The sequence below is a fragment of the Dipodomys spectabilis genome, unplaced genomic scaffold, assembly GCF_019054845.1.
Source record: "Dipodomys spectabilis isolate Male_0828 unplaced genomic scaffold, ASM1905484v1 ptg000067l, whole genome shotgun sequence".
NCBI classification, from domain to species: Eukaryota; Metazoa; Chordata; class Mammalia; order Rodentia; family Heteromyidae; genus Dipodomys; species Dipodomys spectabilis.
This window is the reverse complement of record NW_024870744.1, coordinates 868,811-887,826: the sequence shown is the minus strand read 5'-3', so window position 1 is coordinate 887,826 and position 19,016 is coordinate 868,811. Positions and strand designations below refer to the sequence as shown.

Genomic DNA, 19,016 nt, shown 5'->3' with positions numbered 1-19,016 from the left:
TGCAGATGCAGAAGGACATGGCTGGATGCTTTTTCACAATTAACGAACAATGGACCAAAGACACACAGGCACACAGACAGACACAGACACACGCACGCACACACACACACACACACACACACACACACACACACACACACACACACACACACACCTTTACAACAGGATCTGCCTGCTTCATTCAGGTAACAGAACTATGGCGGTATCTATACCAATATAGAGACTATTCTGTGGGAAATGCCAGCAGGAAAATGGAAAACCGACAGTGACCCCAGAGAAGGCTGACTATGGAAGAACGTGAGCATAATGAAGAAGGAAGGACAGAACTGCACACATGACTCATGCCACAGAAGGATGAAGCTGCTGTGCAAACTCCTAAAGTGCTAACACAGAATCAAAAGTAAGCACAATACATGAATTACAGCAAAGTGAAGAAGCGTAAACATTTAGAAGTTTCCCAGCACTGTTGCACCACAGAACAAGAACAGCAGGACCAAAACCATAGTGCTTTGGTTCCAATGCTCCAGGTCCATTGCTGTGGGGCCTGAGGTAGGTTCTGCTTCAGCAGTGTTTACTTCTGCCTAGCATGGCTCAGTGATCAAAAGATGTAGTCAAATTCAAGTCCTGTGTGCTCTAACTTGCAGTCTTTCTGGCTTACTTTCTAGTTTGCTGTATGAGACCAAAATGGACACATCATTGCCCTTCTGGTACCCAAGCACCTTTTGATTTCCCTCTTTTTGCTTCTGGGTCTTGGGTCATGTTTGGCTTCAGGAGTATCAGAGGACAGACTAAAGATGGAGGCTGTCACCAGATTTCTGGTTCCATTCCTGAGGTGTTCACACACCACCACCAGGAACACTGCAGATGCCTCAGAGACTCCGGTAGACAGGCATCATGAGCAACAGGCTCTGTTCCTGGCACACAGTGAGGTCTCCTAGTATATCCCAAGAAAAATCATCCAAAGTCCTCCTGGGGGAAAGAAGACTGGCACGGGACTGGCAGCACTAGGGGGTGACTCACGTGTGTCCACCGTCTCCTGGATTGGGATGAAGCCCACGGGCAGTGTGTCCTTGATGTCAATGAGCTTCATGTCCACTAGCACGTTCCCCAAATGACTCTTGGGAAGAAGAAAAGAGATACAGACTATTAATCTGAACCCGCCTGTGGTAGGTTGGCCATGTTGGCTTGAAGATGCATATTTAACACAATGACTCATGCAGCTTTACGACAGCAGGTTAATTAGAGTAGGTGACACTTAATGTTCCTTCATGGTTACACAGGGACTCCAGTGGCCCCCGGGAAGGAGTTTCATGTCCAGAACCTCAAGGCCACCTTCTCAGACTCGGCTTTGGTGAGCTGGACGGATGACCCAGAAAACTCTATACCCAGAACCCAGCAGAGGGTAGCTGTGCACAGGTCCCTGGACCTGCGGCCACTCAGCCCTGGCTGTCACAAACAGCAAAAGCCAGCAGGTTTGGGAAAGAGCAGCTTCCTGAGGACACCTGTAGGAGAATTGCCACTGGACCCGGATGGGAGTGTGCACATAGACGCACATTTTGGTTATTAGATACCTTCTGTAAAAACTCCCAAGAATCATAAGCAGAGTAAATGCCCTGCTGCCTCCATATTCCACGTCTTCTGAAAGGACATGCACAAAGGGCCTCTTACAGCTCCTATTTAGTGATGGGATGTGGGGTCCACCATGCGCAGTTTACGTAACTGGTATAAAAACATCTTTCGAAGACTAGTGCCTCATTCTGTAACTGCAAGTGAGAATTCTTTGTGAGCACGCCGGCACTTGCAGCCTGCATTTCACATTTAGAAACAGCCCTAAAGAAATTTGTCCTGCAACTTAAATACACAGGGCCACCACAGAGATTTCAATAACATCTTCAGGGCCATTTGCAGCCTCGTCAGAGCCAGTTAAGGGAAGAATGATGGGTTCTTGTCCCATATCTCTCCTGTTAGGATACAAAGCAAAACACTCCATACTCCCATTTTCCCGTACCATAGCCTCCAGAGCCCAGAATGACCTGCTCTCCTTTGGCTTGTCTGGACAGCGTTCCAGCCAGTCAGCCTATGCTCTGCCCTTGGCCACAACCTTGTAGGCCTTTGTTCCTGTCTTGCTGGGGGCTGGGGAGGGGGGGAGGGAAGGTTCCACCGGTTCCATCTCCAACTCCCTCCCCAGGGAGCCAAGGACTCACTCTGCCACCACATGACACCAGAGTCTCTGAAAGTCATCGGAAATTCCTGTCATCTAAACTAAGCCATGCCCCACTATACTCATTTTGTGTGTGTGTGTGTGTGTGTGTGTGTGTGTGTTTGTTAACTTCATGTCCCTTTAGAATCTTACTTGTGAAATTATTTGTCTAAAATCTATGGTCCCACTAGAGCTTTAAATGCCATGGGAACCAAAATGATCTCTGCTCCCACCCCAAATTCAAGCCTAGCATAGTGCTTGTCCCACCACGGGTGCTTGATAGTGATCTGCCGAATCAATTAATGTTTGGGGGCACATTTTTCAACTGAGTGGGTCACTGAGAGTCAGAAATCAAATCAGATTTGCTTTAGGTGGCATATCATAAAATCTAAGCCATATCATAAAGAATTCTGAAAGTGTGTTTAAGAAATACATTATGAACCAAAAGTACACAAAGGAAATGAATTCCTCACACGGCAATATGAAGGTCAAGATGGCAAGTGGAGCCCGTGACGGGTGAGTTCGTGGCCTGCCATCAAGAATCCATTCTTCCTTCTCTGAGCATTATGACACTGGCCAACAATTTAGTGTTATTACATCCCAGAGGGCGGGGGTGTGTGGGAGGGGGTTCCTCAGGAAGACAATGTGCACAGTTAGTGGGACATGACACCCCCGCCCCCGCAACGCGGAATAAATCTCTGACCGCTCGCCCAACTCACACACATCAGCTGCTTTCAGAATTGCCTGATCTAATCTATCATAATTTTTTTTTTCATGCCAGTTGCTTTTCCATGTCATCACTGCTTTCTGCATTGAGAAATTAACAACTGGGCATGTTTTGCTGCCCTGTAGATGGATGGGCATTCATCAATATCCTTCTCCAACGTCTTTGACTCGACAAGTTGGGTTTTACAGAAGTCAACTGCAAACCACTTAGCGACCAGAGCACGGGAGGGGGTGTGTGCCTCCATGAAAATGAGCACCAGAAAACCGTCCTGTGCATACCAAATGGGAGGCTGCACGGGTGAAGCTTCCTGCAGCCCAAGCGAGGCCCTCATGCTTGGGGCTGCCGCTATGCAGGTTTAATATACTTGGGCTGCGACACCATTAATTTTGCTTGTTCCTCTCCCCTCCCCCATCCGGGCTCCCTTTCATTTCCTCCTCATAAATATGAAGAACGTATTCCCAATCCTTGTTGAGCACATGATTCATGCCAAAAGCCCAATACGCACTGACTCAGTGTATTTATATTGTCTCTGGTAGCCAGTATTTGCTAGTATACTGTAATTATTTTTGACAACCTTGCATTTAAGGTAGCCACAGATAACCAACTTAATATTCAAATGTTCATAAATCCTTCTGTTTAATATCCTCCCTACCTAATCTATGTACATTATTATTACAGGTAATGCAGAAAGTACAGGGCATGAAAAGTGCAATTAATCTCCATCCTTCCCCAGGAAGCAATGTCACTCCGAAGCCAGGTTTCTGTATTAATAGCATTATTGGGGAAAAGGAATTTAGGTTCCAAAGGAGGCTCCCCAAACTCCTACACTGGGAGTCTCAAGTCACCTAATTAAGAATCTGCCCAGCTTTGATGTCCCCCCTACCTTCTAGCACTGCTGGAAAAATTATGCTCTACAAAGCCCTGGTTCAAACAGCAAGGGCCAGGACCGACTGGATGAAACCAGTTAAGATACCCCTGGTTCCTGTCCCACTTCACCTGGCTGGCAGGTGGGCTCTTGCCAACCCCCGAGATTCCATTCCAAATAAAGTTCATCCCTTGACCTGACTATCTCGATCCCATTTATTGTTCCCCAAAATGGAGCGAACCCAATTTCCATACTGCTTCGAAGCGTGGCAGGGGCTTCTTCCACTGCTCTTCTGCTCCCTGATACCCCTCAGCACCCCAATACTCAGCTGGGGATGGTCAACAAATCAATGTGTTCCATAGAACATAGGTACTCGGGACACACAAAACTAACAAGCCCTGGTGACATCTTTTCGGCTGGACTTGTCACTGACCACACTCCCTAGGGAGTGGTGCCTCTTACCCTGCAGCCAGTGGAGGGAATGTAACTACACACACACACACACACACACACACAGAACCAGAACTGGCCACAGAGGTCATGGCTGTCCTCTGCAGCTATAACTGAAGCCTCTGTGGTCTGGGCAGATGAGCCTTGGAGACCAGGAAGGAACACCTGGAAGCTAAAAGAAGGGTGCAGACAGGCATTAGTCCAGATCTCAGGATAGTCCCCTCACAGCCAGGCTGCAGGAGCCTGCTGACTGACCCTCCACAGGAAACAGTGGTGTCCAGCAACAGAACAGAGGTGACAGGAGCTCAAAAGCTCCAGGAACAGTGATGCTGGTAGGCCCCGGGGGCGGGGGAGGGGGTAGAAAAAGGAGGGTGATAGGACCTACTGATACCCTCAGGGGCTCATGTCTGGGAGGGCAACGCCACCACCAGGCTTGCTGTCTGCTCTCTCCTCCAGGTTTGCTGTCTGGTGTCTCCTCGGGCTCCAGGGAGCGGGACTGCGTGGGTACACTGTACGTGCCTGGGCCATGTTCGGTGTTCAAAACACATTTAAATCCCTGCAGTAAAAACACTCCCTGAGCCCACCAATGCCTTCTCCTCAGTCACAAAGTGCGCCTACAACAAGCAAATACACTGCTCTTGTAATTAGGTGGAAAGAAGAAATGAATGTCCTGACACATTAGGAGTCACTCTAAAAAAGAACAAAAAACCAATGAATGACAGGAACAGGGAAGGCAGGGAGCGGGAGCCAGAACACCGCAGAGCCCTACCTGGCCACACCTGGGCTGGGGGCTGCGTCAGAAAGACTCTCCCCTTCATGCTTCTCAACAAGAAGCTTTCAAGTTACTCTGGTTTTGGTTGATCTTATTAATAATAAACCAGTATTATTCCTTATAGTTAAATGTACAAAAGTGAAGTGGCAATTTTTAAAAAAAGATTTGCGTTTGAGAGCGACAAGAACATTTAGCCAAAAATAAAATGCCCTCTCCTTCCCCTAACTTAAAAAAAAATGAAAATCTGAATGCTCCCTATTTGGGGTCAGGGAAAACAGGTGACTGTGGACAAGTCATAAACTTCAGGGTCTTGGCGTGTGTGGAAAGAGGGTGACCCTGGAGGCACATTTACAGGTGCCTGGGATTCCTCACCAGGGAAAGAATTCCCTTCCCATTTTTGCTAAACCATTCATTAAAAATGCCATATTGGCAAAGTCATAGTACATACCTTTATAATTTCCTAATTTAGGGCCCAAGTATCAAAACTCATAACAATCTGCACATGTGGATACCTACCTACAAAAATAACGGCAAGACCTATCTCCCAGAAAGACTCAGAGAGAAGGGAAAGGCCCTTCTGGAAATATGGCCATGTCTGGGGCTGGGTGTGGGGAGCCAGGAGTGGCCTTGGGGCCTCCCTTAGAGCTAAGCTGTCACTGGATGGCCAGCATTAACCCAAGTTCACTGCTACTCTCCCATGTATACTGCCCAGTGATTCACTGCTTGCTGCTTGGTGAGGAAAAAGTAGGTAAATGAGAGCTGGGAGAGAAATTTCCTGATGTCCTTTGGAGAAGACATTTTAATGGAATTCACTGTACACTTGGGTACATAGCTAATAACACTGTTAATAAATGGGACATACTGCTGGCTGCTGATGCTACCCAGTTCCCTAAAACCACAAATAAATTAATATGGCAATGAAAATAAACCACCACCACAACAACAAAAAAAAGAGGAAATTTCCAAACAGAAGTGTAAATCACTCCTGCATTCTCAGCAAACAGAAATCACCACTAGACTTACATTTTCTTTGGAAAATGATCTTGTGAAACACAGGTATCTGGTAACCTTGGACTTGAATAAGCCGTCCTTCCAGAGGTCAGCATCCACGCCATCTGCTGTCTGTGCCACCTGCACCGGGGAGAGAGAGAAGAGAGTCGCAGGTAAGGCAAGACTGAAGGTGTGCGCAAGTGCTGCTTCCATACCTGGTCCAATTAACACTGGCCCGAACTCTCCTGGCATCTCATTAGCTTGTTTCACCAGGCACACGGAAGAGAAGTTCCGAAAGGGGAAAAGGGAGAGTGTGAAAAATACAACTTCTAAAAATATTGTCCCGGGGGAAGCCATTGATTAAAGACACCCTGACAAAAGTGGTCCTAATGAGGAAAAGAGCAACTTTTGTTGTAATGGACCAAGAAGGGACTAGGAAGTCAGCACATTAGGCTGCTCATTAACAAGTACTGGGGGGGGGGGGGGGTTCAGAGAGGATGGCACAAGATGCAGAAAAAGGCCCAATGGGGTGTGAAATGCACCTGAGAGAGGCACCCCTCTGGTGGGGCTGGCAGGATCTCCTGCCTGGTAGGGGGCAGGAGTTGGGGGGAGTGGAGCAGGAAAGTCCCCTCCATGCTGCATTCTCCTGGTACAAGTCCCAAAAGGGGAATTCAAGGTCAGCAACCACATCATGATAGAAAGATCACCGCAGACTCAGTTCCCTGTTTCTAGTCTCACTGGGAAGCCATTTTCTAGGAAGTGTTCAACGGTGAAAGCAGCTTTGATGTGCATTATTGGTCTGGGGTGGGAGGGGTGTGTGTGTGCTGGGGGAAGGAAGCACAAGGGCTGTGCCCTCATTCCCTTCTTCCCAGCTGCTCTGTCACTAGATGGCAAGGGCTCAGCCCGTGTGACACTGGGTAAAGCCTCCATGCCACTAGAACCATGTGGGGGCATCGGAAGATCCAGGGAACAGTGCCATCTTTCTAGGTCCATCCAAATGGGCCTTGAAGCCATGGCCTCCTGGCTGCTTTTGATTGTGCTTTTCTGGTTTGCTTAGAGATCCTGTCCTTGATCCGATGAGCTCCTAGACATTCTGACAAACTGCTAAAATATCTCCGTTCTTTACACAAACTGCCTTGATCAAGTCCAGCCAGCGCTAAGGCACACCAGGGCTGCGTGCAGCCCACACTTCCTAGCAGCACAGGATGGGGAAGGGGCCCCCAGATACTCCTGGAGGCCACCCCAGCCACAGTCTCACAAGGTAAAAGGATTTTAACTTAGCAATTACTAGGATGGGGGAAAGAAAGGATTTTGTGCAAAGAGGCAAATCTATTTGTCCTGAATGCTGAAGGAGACTTAGAATTGGGTGATTTTAGGGACGGTTTGCTCTGAGCATGCGCCTCCATTTCTGTCCCCCGCCCTGTTCCCCACGGTGCACTGTCAATAGTCTTCCCCATGGCGTCTCCATACTCTGTGGTCTGTGGTCTGGGCTGGAGTCCCTCGGCCTCCCTTTTGCAGAGGAATAGCCCCCGGGGCAGCTTCTCACACCAACAATACGAAGGCACTTGCTTATTATCACTGTAAATTCTTCCTCCAGTTAAGTTGGAGGAGCTAAGGATCTACAAGACAAATGTCACAGTGAGAAGAGGGGACCCCATGACTGCCTTAAGGCAGTGTCTGACCCCAGTGCCCTGGGAATCCAGCCCAAGCTCACAGGCCCTGGACCCCAGAACCTGAAAGGCAGAGGGAGGAGGAGGATGGGGAGCACCAAGGTCCTGGCAGCATGGAATCCACAGGCTTCAACTTGAAAGCCAGTGGCTTTGTTTGGCAAGTCGTCTGCTATGGGTAAAGTGGAAATGCTGCCCTCCCTGGGCACGGTGGGTTAGAGGAGAAGTTGCCAGTGAAAGTAGTCACCCTGGGTATGAACGCTCACAGGGAAGCACTGGCAAAGGCAGCCGTAAGATTCCAAGTGAGGACAGATTATCACCAGGTCTTGGTTTTGTCATTTGTCTTTGCAGTGCTAGCAATGGAGCCCAGTGCCTCACACGTGCCAGACAAGGGATCTACTGCTGAGCTAACCCCTTATTTAACATGATGTCATAAATATCAGGATTCACAAAGTCCTCCATTGTCACCTGGAGTTTAGTTCTGACCTCTGCTCCCGAGATTCTTTCCCTATCTCTGGGCCAAAAGCCAGTCTTCCAAACACATATGCAGCACGACAGGACTTGGAGACTGTGGCTCTCTCCAGGACTAGGTGACACCTCTTGTGGTTGATATCTTACCAACTGTGCCAAGCATAGAAATTTTGCTACAGGAATGAATGAACAAGCCAGAGTGAGATGGGCAAAAGCTTACCTGCTGGCTACCCAGGTGACATGGTAAGTGAAGCTTCCAGGCCCAAGCCCACAAGATGGCTGTCACACAGAAGCCGCCCTCCCTCCCTTCCCAGCTACCACACTGTGAGCCGTGAGTTCTCATACCCCTGAGGCCACTGCTCCTCCAGTCATCTCGCCCATTCCTAGCATGGCTGCTGGTAACCACAGGCCCTCCAGACCCTGGCATGGACACAGACACACAGACACAGACACAGACACACACACACACACACACACACACACACACACACACACACACACACACACACACACACACACACACACACACACACACACACACACACACACTCCCCTGACTGCCCTTTCTCTCCAGCCTTTCTTCCCAGCATGCAGAAGCCACTGGAGATAGAGCAAGAAGTGGTCCAAAAACCAGGGCCCATTAGATCTCTCTCTTTCCTGCCAATAATCATCTACAATGATAGAGAAAGTAGAGCAAGAGGGAAGCCAAACGCAGGTGAGATGTGACCCATGCCACCGTGGGAACAAGTGCTGGAGGGGGTGACTTATACGCTGAGCCCAGGCCCTGCCTGAGGTGCCACCAAATGCCACTGGTAGGTGGGGGGGGGGGGGAGCTCAGGGCTGCATTGGGTGGGCAGGAGCTAAGTTCATAAGAAAGCAGCAGGACTGTGAGTGGATGGCTCACGTCTGTAATCCTAGCTACTCAGGAGGCTGAGATCTGAGGATCATGGTTCAAAGCCAGCCTGGGTAGGAGAGTCCATGAGACTCTTATCTCCAATTAACTACCTGCAAACCACTGTGGCTCAAGTGGTAGAGAGCTTGCCTTGAGCTGAAGAGCTGAGGGACAGCGCCCAGGCCCAGAGTTCAAGCCCCATGACTGCAAAAAAAGAAAAAAGAAAGAAGAGAAAAGAGAGAAAGCAGCAGGGCTCCCATGTTTCCCCAGACCTGTCACCCCATTTCTACAGAAAGGGCACATCAAGGCTCAAGACCCCTGAACCTCAGCCCCAAAGGGAAGGAGTGAAAGGAGAGGAAGGGGTGTGGCTCCAGACTGAAGATAGGGACTTACCTGTGCATGCTGAGTGGTGCCCCAGCACCTCCTTCTTGCCCCAGATAGCCCCTAATACTGAATACTGAAGGCCTGGTTTGGAGGAGCAGAAGCATTGTGGGGGTGACTTCCCACAGGCCCTGCATGTCCTAGGGAACAGGCCTCCCACTCTCCTTCAGCTCCAGCTCCATCAGCCAGTGAATTATACCTAAATATCAACTGACAACAAAGGACCACTAGGCTCTGGGGACAAGTCACAGATATGAACAAAGTACCCCAAATGCAAAGCAGGGAACTGGAAGCAGCATACATAATAGGAAGAAATCAAGAAAGCTAAGAGAACAACCTAGACCACAATCAAAACCCTCCAGGGAGGAGTGGGTTTTTTACACTCGACAAACAAGAACAAATGCTGTGACAATCCTTAGGAACACTGTGAAAATAATATAAAGAGATCAGGAACCAATAAGTAAGAGCTAAATGGCTGGTGGCTCATGCCTGTAATCCTAGCTACTCATGAGAGTGAGATCGGGGAATCATAGTTTGAAGTCATCTCAGGCAGAAAAGTAGGATTCTATCTCCCAGATATCTAGCAAACAGCTGGCCAGAAGCTTGCCTCAAGGGACAGAGCACCAGCCAAGCAAGTGAGCCGATCAAAAATGAAGTCCTGAGTTTAAACTCAAAAGTACCAGGGGGAGGAGGAAAAGGAAGGGAAATATAAAGCTAACACTTAAAATTGAAAAAAAGAAAAAAATTGTCCAAGCACTAGAGACTCACACCTGTAATACTAACTACTCAGGAGGCTGAGATCTAAGGATTGCGGTTCAAATCCAGCCCAGGCAGGAAAGTCCATGAGACTCTTATCTCCAATTAACCATCAGAAAACTGGAAGTGGCACTGTGGTTCAAGTGGTAGAGTGCTCCTCTCAAGTGAAAAAGCTCAGGGACAGTGCACAGGCCCTGAATTCAAGCCCCAGAACTGGCACACATGTATCCTAAAAAAAAAAAAAAAGCATCTGTATGACTGAGCAAATGAAATAAATACGCTTTGTCCAAGAAAGAAAATCCACTCCAAGTTCATTGATTGATAAACAGATACTCAGTCTCTGTGCTAGAATAGCTTGTAGCCACATAGCCCAAAGTCTAACCAAAGTCTGTGAGGAGGAGGTTAGAAGAGAACAAATGTTGTGGATAGGTAAAACACAAAATAAACAGTGTGTCAAATTACTCTGACATATGGAGACTGTGCATCAGGGAAGAAAATCTTACAAGGTTGAAAGCAACTGCTCCTGGGAAACGGGGACAGTGGACAGGGCCGCGTCAGTTCTCATATGCTCTTAGATTTGTATCTTCACTTTGTGAAGATTAAAGCACATTTTAACTGTAGAAAGCCAGTAGCTGGATGGACGGACGTGGAAAATGGTGTGGAGTTCAGGGTTCCTTTAGACAAACTGTCGGTAGTATCGAGGACTTCCTTAGTGGCACAGCATGCTCTCACTCCTACATGGCACTGGCTGTTTTTCTAAGCTGGCAATCGTGTCTAAAATGGCACGTGGCTGGGTCCATTACTCCACCACCTGGTGTCCATGAAGAGTTAACTTTTGGTTGTTTCAAACAGGGCTATAATGCTTGGGGGGGGGGTGGGGGAAGGTCCTAGCAGGGTGGTGGCCATTGATGCAGCCTGGACAACAGAGCTTATACTCAGATCTTTCTCCTCCTCACACAGCTGGGCTTCTGATTCCTTCACATTCTGGAAGACACAAAGAGTGTGTGTGTGTGTGTGTGTGTGTGTGTGTGTGTGTGTGTGTGTGTGTGACAAAGAGAGTGTCAGATACACACACACACACACACACACACACACACACACACATACACGATAGACAGACAGACAGACAGACAGACAGACAGATAGGAAGCTGGAACAATAGCCGGAGAGAGGTCGGTCTAGCTTCCTATAGATCCTTCCCACAGGATCTGTTGCATCTGTTTAGGAACTTTGAGGTAAAACAAAAGAATGCTGTTTAAAGAACCTGCCACTCTTGGAAGTGGCACTGTGGCTCAAGTGATAGAGTGCTCACCTTAAGCTGAAGAGCTGAGGGACAGCACCCAGGCCCAGAGTTCAAGCCCCATGACCCACCGAAAAAAAAAAAAAAAAAAAAAAAAGGAATGAAAAGAAAAAAAAGCAAAAGAAAAGAACCCACCACCCAGGGCTGCACGGTGCCTTAGACACCGGCCTAAGCAAGTTTTATGCACTTTTTCACTCCAATGACATCAGCACTGCTCACTCCCCAAACTTCATTCAATTTGCAAAGAAAAAACTAAAAACTTTAATACATTTGCTCCAAGCCACTCCCTACATGCAACCTGGTCACACTCAGGAGCCCTGCCTTTGGGAATGGGGAAATGCTCTTCAGACTGCTGGCAAGCATCTATATGGAACTCACCATAAGTGCTAATCAGATGGAAAGAGCCAGTCAGCGCCACTTTGAAGACCCCCAGCTTTCCCCTGGGTTGGAGGGAGCTGGGAGAAAGCATCAACGCAGTGCTGAAAGCTGCAGCGGAAGGGACATGAGGACCCATTTGGAACAAGAGGTATTGAGAGCTTGCTCTGAGGACAGATGGAATGGAATACTATGCCACAGCCTCTGCATCCCCTCCAGACCCCCTCCAGACCCCCTCCAGACCTCCTCCAGACTGCAGGTGGAAATGCACTCCCACTCTTACAGTAGGAAGAGGTGGGGCCTAGGAGAGGTGCTTAGGCCCCAGGGCTCTGCCCTCAGGAATGGCCTGAAGCTGATAGTGTGAGAGGGTTGGAAGCTTGAGGGGGACAAGTTTGGCCTCCAGGTATTCTCTCCTGTGCTTTCTCCCTGGTGAAACCTGCCGTCAGGTAAAGACAGCAAGAAGACTTTCACTAGATGTGGCTCCTCCATCTTGGATTTCCTCATCTCCAGAAGCTGGGACAAATAAACTTCTGTTGCTTATAACTTATCCAGTCTGTGGTTTCCTGTTATACCAACTGAAAACAGACTAAGCCATAGTTGATACTAATTTTCATACCAAAATGCCTTAGTTACTTTGTGAGACCTAAGTCTAACATAGTTTTGTGGCCTTAAAGGGTGTCATATATTCAGGTAAGGCTCGAGGTCTTCATACTCTTTTGCTTATAAGACACAGAACTCAAGATTGCTTAGGACACACATTCACAGAACACACATTCACAGAAACCATGGGAAATCTGAGCCACCACATCTCAGGAAAAGTAAGCTAGTTGGAGGGACACACACTTTGGGGTGTCCTGAGCAAGGTGTGCATATACAACCTGCCTATTCTGCATTCTAGTTTCTCCTCTGCTCTCTGGCTAAGCATTCTCCACTCACTTCTGCTCACTTACACAGCATTTATTCTCCAAAAACCATTAGCACAAGTGACTCACTTGATATAGCATTCATAGCAATGGCCATGAAGTAGCTGCAGTTCCTATCTGATGAAGAAACTGTACAACCAAGGATCCTAGTTTCAGAAAGTATAGTACATCCATGCAATGGCTGGTTCTGCTTTTAGGATGGTAGACACATACAGAATTATGTCTGTGATAGGTTGGGTGGGGCAAAAACAGCAAATCAAAAAATTTGTGAGAGAATATAGTTAAATGGCTCTCATAAAGGAAAAAAAAAAACATGGAAAAGACAAACAGTTCAGTTGAAAAAATGGACAAGGCTATCAACCCAGAAATTTCTAGAGCGTCACAAATAGCCAACAAATACGAAGGACTGGTAAACACAGGCAATTATTAAATTCCAAAGAGAACAACACATGGGGACTTTTTCTGTGAGGGCTAGGGGTGGCAACACTTAGCACCCAGGGGCTGCAGAAGCAGACACCACTATCACTGCTAAACACTGGGAAGGACAACTAGTTAGGTACCTCTGACACTGTCATCAAAAAACGAAATTAGTCTGGTGCCAGTGGCTCATGCCTGTAATCCTAGCTACTTGGGAGGCTGAAAACTAAGGATTGCAGATCAAAGCCTGCCCAGGCAGAAGAGTCCCCATGAGACTCTTATCTCCAATTATCCACTCAAAAACCAGGAGTGGCACTGTGGCTCAAGTGGTAGAACGCTACCTTTAAGCATGAAGAGGCTCAGGGACAGTGCCCAGCCCTACAACTGATAAAAATAAAATAAAATAAAGCCTTGAAATTTGGAAATAATGGAGGGAGGATGATGGAAGGGCTTACATTGATCAAGATGCATTGAACTCATAATCTGACAAATTAAAATCCCTTTGTATGACTACTTAATAATAAAAAATACATTAAAGCCTTGAAAACACATATATCCTGTGATAAAACGTAGACTCCAAAGATGTGTCAGCTGGTACACATGGGGCACAAGGCATTGCCAAGTGTGCTGAGTTTCTGGGAACCCAAAGCTGCCTTGATGCAGACAGAGCATTGAAAGAGATGGACCATTCTCTGACCCCCAGGAGCCACATTCTAGATGAGGAAAGGCACATAGCAAACATAAAACCAAACATGAGATGATCTCAGAAAAAGTGGCATGTAGGAAGTGAGACCAACCGGAAGGAGAGCAGGTCTAGAGGGGTGTGCTCTGAGGAGGGAGAGGAAGAGTCTGACCTTTAAGATCTGGGAGGGGGTGAACCCCTTGAAGACCCAGTAGTAAACCCGAAGTAGATAAGCTGTAGAGAAGAAAGTCTGGCCAGCTCTTTCTGGATCCAGGTAAGCTGGGAAGGGCGGTAGGGCTTCGTTCACAAAGGCAAAAGTGAACAAGGACACTGCCGTTCTCATTCTCATGATTAGGCAACTTTAAGGACATAGATTTATGAACACAGATGGCTCACAAAATAGTTTACAAAACAGTTTGGACATCGTGGTCCCAATGTTATGTTTTAAAAGTAATCTGTATGAAATGGAAGAGAGTGCAGCAAGGGGTGACATTGTCAAAAAAGAAATGTACTCTTGGGCTGGGAAAGTGGCTCAGTGGTAGAGTGCTTGCCTTGCATGTATGAGCCCCTGGGTTCAATTCCTCAGCACCACATACACAGAAAAAGCCGGGAGTGGCGTTGTGGCTCAAGAGGTAGAGCACTAGCCTTGAGCTGAAGATCTGAGGAACAGCGCCCAGGCCCAGAGTTCAGGACCACAACTGACCAAAAAAAAAAAAAGAAAGAAAGAAATGTACTCTTTACCTCACTTATGTAATGGTAACCTCACTGTCCATGACCTTTATAAAAAAAATTTAGCCAGGCACTGGTGGCTCACACTTGTAATCCTAGCTACTTAGGAGGCTGAGATCTGAGGATCACGGTTCAAAGCCAGCCCAGGCAGGAAACTCCATGAGACTCTTATCGCCAATAAACCACTAGAAAACCGGAAGTGGTGCTGTGGCTCAAGTGGTAGAGTGCTAGCCTTGAGCTGAAGAGCACAATGACAGCGCCCAAGCCCAGAGTTCAAGCCTCACAACCAACAAAAAAAAAAATAATAATAATCTGTATAAAAAAGGATCTATGAAAATATAAATATAAAGCAAAGTGTTAGACACTAGTTAACTCTGGTCAGCTGAAATTATGGTGTTTTTTTCCCTTTTAAACGCTCTGTGGCTTGCCTGTATGTTGTGCTACTTTTTTCTCTTAAATGAGCATTTTTAGAATAAGAAAAATTGTAATTGTTAAAGACTTCATTTGATGGGATGAGAATTCTAAATCGGGCTGGGTTTAAACTTGAGAAATCCCTTGTAAATCAATCAGTTACCCCACTAAGGCAGTCAGAGAGGAGGCCGCAAGCCATTCGCCAAGGAAAGCTCCTGGGCCTCTGAATCCAGTAGCCTTGGCCCATGGGGAAATGCTCTCCACGCTAACCACCCATTTCAACACCCTGTTTACACCCTGGGGTTTAAAGAGGGCCCACCCACAATTCAAAGGTGTATTTTGGGGCCAGGAAATTCTGCAGACATTCCGGAGGAAATATCTGGCTGCCACTCTGAACAAGAATGAAGTTCAAAGGCCTGCGGACACGTTAGATCATCCACTGTGGAAATCCAACACTTGGCCCAGATCAGAAATGACTGAATTCTTCATCACCGCCCTTTGCACACCGCTTGGAGGCAGGGAGTGGATCCAACCACCCCAATGCTCTCTGCAGAGTTACTGGTGAGGACTCCAGGGTATTCCTGGCTGGCTTTTGGTTCCAATTTGATTTGCCTCATTATTTTATATTCTGAATGGACAGCTCAAGTCTGCTACAGCTGAAATGTCTGATACTTTTAAGCAAAAGAAATACATGGCTCTGTCCCTAAGACTGATAGGTGTTTCTTAGTCTCCTGAATTGAAAGCATAAGAACAGCATGGGTCATCCATCCCCACTGGCCCAGTGTCTCTTGGAGTCTGCTCTGCTTCCCTGTGATTCGTGCATCAAACAAGTCTTCCCCAGGCATGCCCACCGGGTCTTGCCTCCTCCCATGGCACCTCCCCTCCCTCACTCATTCTAAACAATGTCATTCTCTAGCACCCGGCTGAAATAACTCATGGTTGCAGAGCCTCCCTGGTGATACCAGCCACTGAACTTGGGTTTGGGAAGTCAGGTGGATTTGAGTTCAAGTCCTAGCTCTGCTGCTCACATGTGGGAGTTCCCAAAGACACATATCAACTCTCTTGAGCCTCATGGAAAAAATGGAAAACAGCAATATTCTCTTACTCATAGGATGAGCTGTGAGGATCATATGAGAAAAAACACAACAAACCATAAATGATTTATCCCCCACTCATTTCAGGCCTACGGTAATGAGTACAAATTAAAAGACAGATAATAACAGATCTTGGTGAGAATGTGAAAAAAAAACCCAGACCTGCTGATGGCATGGAACCTGGATTTGGCCACTTTGGATACCACTGTGTGCAGCTCCTGCTGATTCAACATCAGTCAGCATCCAACCCACAACTTCTATCCTAAATAAAAGCTCAAGAGAAAAGAAAAAAACATGCATCCAACAAAATCTGGCATGTGAAATGTTTACTATGAAGTTTTCATAACTTCCCAACAGTGGAAACAACCCAAATGTCCACTAAAACTGATAGGCAAAGCATGGCTTAGCTCCACAATGGATCATTATTCAGTCATAAAGAAGAATGAAGAGCTAGTACATTACAGCATAGACAAACTCTGAAAGCATCATGCTAGACGTCCCAAAAGTACTTGGATTATATGGTATTGATCATATAAGCTATCCCAAAGAGAAAATCCACAGGGACCAGAGTAGGGCTGGTAGTTGCCATGGCTGAGGGAGGGGGTGGAGATGGCTGTCAGGGGGGAGGGGCTCTCCTAGGGGATGACTGTGTTCTGTAATTAGAATGCAATAACAGTGTGCAACTCTGTGACTATACTCAAAACCACTGAACTGTACACTTTCAAAGAATGAATTTTATGGTATGTGAACTGTATCTCAATAAAAAAATTTTAAAAAGCACTTAGCATAAGATCTGTTACATGGCAGACACTCAAAAATGTTGGTTATCTATTATTATTTCTGGCCTCCAAAGTAAGGCCCTGTAGATGCGTATCCTAGGCTCCCTGAGACAGCTTTCTTCAGCCTGTGTATGGCTCAGGTATGTGGCTGCGGGAGGTCGTGAGAGGCTGATTCTCCCGTGGGCCAGGAGGAAGAGGGCAGAGCTTCATTTCCAGGCGAGGCCCTGAAGACTAGGCAAAGCTCATGTACTGACCCGACTGTGGCTCTCTTGACCAACTTTGGCCTCCTTGATCGAAGGCAGTGCTAGGGATGGAGTGGCCCACGGTGGGAGAGGAGAGAGGCACTCAGCAGGGCAGGTGGCATCCCCTTGTTCCAGGACTCCAAGAGGGAGGGCCTGGGCCACAGTGCTTTGGTCTCTGCCATACCTCGAGGGCCAGGTCAGGATGTGGTGCTGTAGGCAGCAGCCTTGGTGGCTGACAAACATCCAGGTGAGTCATTCTGCTCAGCCACGGGACATATCTGTCACAGAGCCTCTGGTGACAATAGTGACTGAAGCACCAACAACCCAATCGCCAGCATGCCCTCACCAGACAGCCATGGCAGAACAAAAAGCCAATCACAGTCTACTTGATGCCAAAAACCAATTCTGCATTAAAGATTAAATACAAAAAGGAAAACAATTTTAGAAGAAAACGTATAATACCTTTGTGTTTTGATAGAAAGAATTACTGAAGAAATAGGCATGCGTACTATTCAGTGCTGGTGACCTTTACTCTCTTAAAAAACTTGCTGGGCTCCAGTGGCTCATGCTGTCATCCTCGCTACTCAGGAGGCTGAGATCTGAGGATTGCAGTTCAAAGCCAGCCCAGGTAGAAAAGTCCTTATCTCCAATTAACCACTCAAAAACCAGAAGTGGAGCTGTGGCTCAAAGTGGTAGAGCACTAGCCTTCAGCAAAAGAGCTCAGGAACAGTGCCCCGGCCCTAAGATTAAGCCCCACAACCAAAACAACAACAAAAATACAATAAAAAAACTTAGGCACACACACAGCCTAGCTGCACACTGGCTGGAATCTGGGCTAACCACCTCTGCCCATACTCCCAATCTCTACTCTCCTGGGTCAGACTAGCAGAGAACACGGCAGCTCAAAACATGGTCAGAGGTGATTCAAGCCCTTGTTTCACTTAGTTGTAGCTCTGTTCCCTGGGGTGCCTTCCTTACCCTCTCTGATCCTCAATTTCTGTCTCTATAGATAGAAACAGCAGATGTGATAATAAGAATGGAAAGAAACAAGGCAGTAAAGCGTTTGCCCAGGACCTATACACAGCCATCATTTACCCCTAGCAAACATTGGGTGTTGGGTCAAAACCATGGCTACCCCCTCCTGCCACCTCTGCCCCTGGTGAACGTGGGTGGTGGTAGTGGTGGACAGGAATCACTGCTTCCCTTCCACACCCAGGTAGATCCCCTCATACACATCAGCCAGCACCAGGGCCCACTCATCCCTCCCAGCCACAGTCTTTACTTTTCTCTCTGCAAATATTGACAAAGCACTCCTGCTCTGACTGTGGACAAACAGATACGAGCCCCGTCCCTCCTGCAGGGGACAGCACGTACGTAAGGCAAGGCAGCTGGGAGGGAACAGGTAAGGAGCCGGATGGCCCGGCTGTGGACTCAGCTCAGTGTGACCTTGCAGAGCACCGGGCTCTCTTCTTTGCTTTCTTATTTGTTATTTCTGTCGTGCTGCTGTGGAAGTGATAGTGCAAAGCAGAGGTGCTTCGGCACTGTGGGGGAACATGCAGCTTAGCAGAGCTCTGGGGATGGGAAAGTCATCAGGGTAGGGAAGGAAAGGCAGGATTTGTCATAGAGCATCGCCAGAGCCACAACAGGGAAGAGGAGAGGCCCAGCCCGCCAGGGGAGGATGTCAGGAAGGTTAGAGGTGGGGTGGGGGATTTGTGGGCTGAGCTGTGGGGCGTGGAGGGGAGAATGGAGATCAGGCTAGCTGTGCCCATGATGATGTGAGGTCAGATCTGCCCCCCAAGGGAGCAAGATGGAGAGGAAGAGGGAGAAGAGTGGAAGAAAGCTGGGTAGGGATGCTAGAGGAGGAGTGTTGGGGGAGGGAGAGAGGGAGCAGAG

The 19,016-nt window shown here is 47.7% G+C and overlaps 1 protein-coding gene across 2 annotated transcripts in view; it reads right to left on the bottom strand.

Annotated features, from left to right (window-relative positions):
- The window catches only part of Mvb12b (multivesicular body subunit 12B), a 161,610-nt gene that overhangs the window by 105,774 nt on the left and 36,820 nt on the right, over positions 1-19,016 (bottom strand). For both annotated transcript variants that reach the window (XM_042681244.1, XM_042681245.1), the window contains exons 3-4: positions 6,038-6,145; positions 1,021-1,117 (exon numbers count right to left, since the gene is read on the bottom strand). In XM_042681244.1, coding sequence (XP_042537178.1) covers positions 1,021-1,117; positions 6,038-6,145 — 205 coding nt within the window. The remainder of the gene's footprint in view (positions 1-1,020; positions 1,118-6,037; positions 6,146-19,016) is intronic.